Source organism: Papaver somniferum, chromosome 4, assembly GCF_003573695.1.
Source record: "Papaver somniferum cultivar HN1 chromosome 4, ASM357369v1, whole genome shotgun sequence".
NCBI lineage: Eukaryota > Viridiplantae > Streptophyta > Magnoliopsida > Ranunculales > Papaveraceae > Papaver > Papaver somniferum.
In genome coordinates, this window is record NC_039361.1 from 34884710 (window position 1) to 34888524 (window position 3815).

Sequence of the window (3815 nt, forward strand, 5' to 3'; positions counted from 1 at the left end):
CCTATAACACAACAAGAAATAGAAAGAGAAAAATCCTACGCCTAGCTCATTAGGAGATAGGGTGGTGACCGGTGGTCCTCGGTCGGTCTCGTGTCAGGAGAAAATGGAGATCCAAGCTAGCAGTCAAGGCGTCTAGCATACTCCAATTTAGAAGATCTCTGATAGAGTCGCTTCAAGAGTAGGAAGAGATGCTTAAAGCTACCATAATTATTGTACCCCAGACCCAGACTCATGAACTATGTTGGGATTCATACTTGTCGTCTAGTCAAACGGAAAAAAAAATATTTTATTTTATTTTATTTTTATAAGCAAAAAAAAAATTCACGGCTAGGTGGTGGTCACCACTCAAGCTTGGCAGGAGCCATACAGGTGGAGTAGACCAAGCCATACTAGTTTGGTTTTTTTGCCCATTGGGCTGCATCATGGGCAACCGCATTTCTTGTTCAGTTAACATAAGAAAACACCACTTTCCTAAATCTAGAAATTAGGTTTTCAATGTCGACGAACATAGGGTGAGTTCTCTGGTTTCCACAAAAAAAATTCTCGTTTATCTTCTTGATTATGCCTTCTGCGTCACTTTCTATCCCATGTTGTCTGCAAAGCTTCTTTTATAGCGCGAGTTTCTTCCTTTTCTGCAGAAAAACACAGAATGTAAATTGCTTCTGTTATCAAAAATTGGTGCCTAGAATTTCTGAAGATAAATCTAATTCCCCCATTCGTTGAGTAGATGTTCCAAGCCCCATTACAGTTTATTTTTATCCTATCACTATGAGGAGGATTCCAGGTAGATTGATTTGGTGCAACAATTATGGCAGAGATTTCAAAGAGATATGGTTGGTTAATTTCTCCGCACCGGCAGCATTGCTTTTGCTCTAGCCAAAATTGAACTCGGTTCTTCGATTTTCCCATGGTGAACAATTTCATTTATGCTGGTCCAGATTGACCAAATCATACTTGCAACCATCGGAAACAATTCAATTCTATTGGAGTCATCGTTATAGGGGTTCAATTGCAGCCAGTATCTCACCCATTCAACAAAGGTAAAATCTTGGAATTGAAGGTTTGATATATCTATTTGAGCCCATGTATTGTTCAGATGAGAACATAAGCCTAAACAATGTATAATAGTTTTTGTTTTCAATTTACATCTAGGGCAGATGAATTCTGAAATATGCATTCTTTGGTGTTGGATTAATCTCACAGGAAGATCTCCTTTCAAGGCCTTCCATACAAAGAGCTTAATCCTTACAGGTAATTTTTGTGCCATAATTCAGTCCATAAATCAGAATTTGTAGTGTCCCCCCTTGTGGAGAGACAATGATATGCAATTTTAGTAGAAAATCTACCATCTTTTGCAGTCTCCCATATCCTTCTATCTGTAGTAGGAAATAGGGTTAGGGGAATATCTTCAATCTTCTCAACACAAGATTGATCAAAGACAGAGTTTAACTTGGTTGAGTTCCAAGTTCTAGTCTGGTGGTCAATTAGGTCAGCCACTTTGAGATTTTGATCAGGAATTGTGTTGGCCTTTGGTGTGGCAACTCCTTTGTTTGGAATCCATTTGTCACACCAAGGGTCTATGAAGTTTCTTTTTCCCACCACCCATAGGATGAATGGTTTTATCTTCTCCATTGCTTTGTAGATGCATTTCCATTCCCGAGGATGTAGTTGGACACTTAGCATGTAAAATATCAGTTTTAGGAAAATACTTTGCTTTTAGGGCAGTTGCCCATGGAGAGTTAGGATTCTCCACGAGTCTCCAGACGCTTTTTTCCATCATTGCTAGATTATTAATTTCACTGTTTCGGAACCCTGACCCCCCTTCTTTCTTTGTTTTGCAGACATTCTTTCTCTTTTTTGACTTGGGATCCTCTCCCCACCAATATATATAAGGTGAGTGTCAGTTATGTATTGTTTTAATTTCTGTTCATGGTTTGGTTTTTGCTGTATTGCTATTTTGGTTTTGTTTGTTTGGGTTTTGGGTTGTTTGTGCATCTATCATTGGGGTTTTGATGAAAAAAGAGACCGTCAATTAGCATCATTTTCAACTCCGATCTACAGGAAAAGTGCAGTTTCAGCATCAACTCCGGCGGCTTTGGTTACATCGGCGTTCTTCATCAGCTCTGGATATCCCCTGGTTTTTCAATTAGGGTTTCTTCTTGATCTATTTTCAACTAGATCAATTTTTATTTCGGCTGTTAGAACTAGTTTTACGTCTAAGTTAAATCTTTTCTTTCCTTATTTAGTCCCTGTAATCTTTGGTCTTGTGACCCTTTCTTTGGATTTGATCTCCGAGTTTGGTGTTTGGTTTCTGATGGTTGTTGGCTTAAAGACTAAGTTGTTATGCGTCTTCTCCAATGGGAAATAGAGTTTTGTCGTCGCCGGCGGACTTTATTTGTACCAGTTAAAGAAGATGAGTATCAAGATGAATCTTATGGTATCTTTTCCTTTGGAATAGATTTCTATCAGATGGTTTTAAAAATTATTGTTCTTCTGAGCCGTGAGTCATGTATCACCGATTCAAGTTCTCTCGTAAAGACGGGCGTCGTTGTTCTACGGTTACAGTTTGATGGTCGGGTGGAGATTCAGGATTCTGGTTACGAGATGATTCGGGTTACGGGATTCAGTTTGGAAATTATTTAACTTTAGACTCTGTTTGTTTTGGATTCTCTGTGTAACATCGGTTTCCTGTTTATTTATTAAGAATTAGCATAGCTTATCCCACATATTTTATCGTAATTGCTCTTCCTGTCTGGGATAGAAATGTACGAGCCAACTACTCCCTTTTTTCTCTACCACAGTGAGCAGGGATAAATGAGTTTGAGTTTTGGATTTCAAAGTTTTATTTGGCGTTGAGTGTTGATAAGGTATCCAAAATCCGGATATATGATGGTAATGAACTGGCTCTTATAGAATAGACCTATCGTAAAACACCAGACAAAGAGGCTGGAATTGAGATCCAACTACCGATTCTATGGCTCTTGGTACTACAATATTAATTTACATGTGCAGTCAATAATATACAACGGACATGCATCCCTAACAAAAAAAAAGTCTAATCTACAGTAGGAAATCCATGAATCTAGTCCACATAAAATACGATGACTTGTTTGCTTCCTTCTGGTTAGCTTCATTGGAGCAGGAGATGGGCTTTACTATCACCGTCGGTTTCAAACACAAAAAGAAATTCCTTGATCCCAAACTTATCAATTTCTCTGCCGGATTCAAGCCTGCATTAATCATAACACACAAAAAAACCATTAATAATCGTATCCGGTACACGGGCATTAATCATTTTAGAACCGTTTTGTCACTTCCCATTTAAAAAAACCGTAAAAAACGTTTTCTAATCAAGAAAGGCTAAGAAAAAGATTAATGGAGAGATTAAAAGAAAAAAAGAGGGACTTACTTTCTAAGCAGAATTGAGAATAATGAAGCTCAAAAGAATTAGGATTAATCTCAATCAACAAAGGTCTTCTTTTCTCTTTAACATAAATCTCTAAAGCCGATTTAATCAATTCCTCGACACTTTTCTCTGATGATGTAATAACTTGAACAGGTCCTAAGCTTCTTTCGATCGTCACATTCAACAGAAGTTTCGTCAATTTCTTCTTGTTATTATCATCCATTCTCTTTGGATTGATTTCTAACCTCCGGATCTTCATTGAACGATGATCAGATGTACTTGGTTGATTGATATCAGATGAAGTTTCTCTGCCGCCTACCGCTGCAAATTGTTGCGTAGAAGAACTCATTGTTTAGGGTTCGTGTAGTGCAGAAGTGGGGTTTTGCAAATTATTTATGAGGGAGAGATT

The 3815-nt window shown here is 38.0% G+C and overlaps 1 protein-coding gene and 1 long non-coding RNA gene across 3 annotated transcripts; one reads left to right on the top strand and one right to left on the bottom strand.

Annotated features, from left to right (window-relative positions):
• Positions 1 to 485: 485 nt before the first annotated feature.
• Positions 486 to 2703, top strand: LOC113275128. 2 transcript variants are annotated; one of them, XR_003323431.1, is made up of 3 exons: positions 486 to 1040; positions 1153 to 1251; positions 1842 to 2703. It is a non-coding gene; the product is annotated as an uncharacterized LOC113275128 (long non-coding RNA). The 2 variants fall into 2 exon arrangements; XR_003323432.1 differs by having other exon boundaries at positions 1158 to 1251.
• A 159-nt stretch (positions 2704 to 2862) lies between these two features.
• On the bottom strand, positions 2863 to 3815 carry LOC113275126 (uncharacterized protein At4g22758-like). The gene is made up of 2 exons (XM_026524569.1): positions 3410 to 3815; positions 2863 to 3230 (listed from the first exon to the last, which is right to left on the bottom strand). Exons 1-2 carry the CDS (start codon positions 3753 to 3755, stop codon positions 3061 to 3063), a joined length of 516 nt encoding a protein of 171 aa, XP_026380354.1. The 5' UTR covers positions 3756 to 3815; the 3' UTR covers positions 2863 to 3060.

Bases quoted from the DNA above. Each gene is read 5' to 3' on its own strand.
- LOC113275126 (XM_026524569.1), bottom strand. From the start codon at position 3,755: ATGAGTTCTTCTACGCAACAATTTGCAGCGGTAGGCGGCAGAGAAACT. The intron at 3,231-3,409 runs GTAAGTCCCTCT...TGATTAATGCAG, and splicing joins TTCTCAATTCTGCTTAGAAA to GCTTGAATCCGGCAGAGAAA.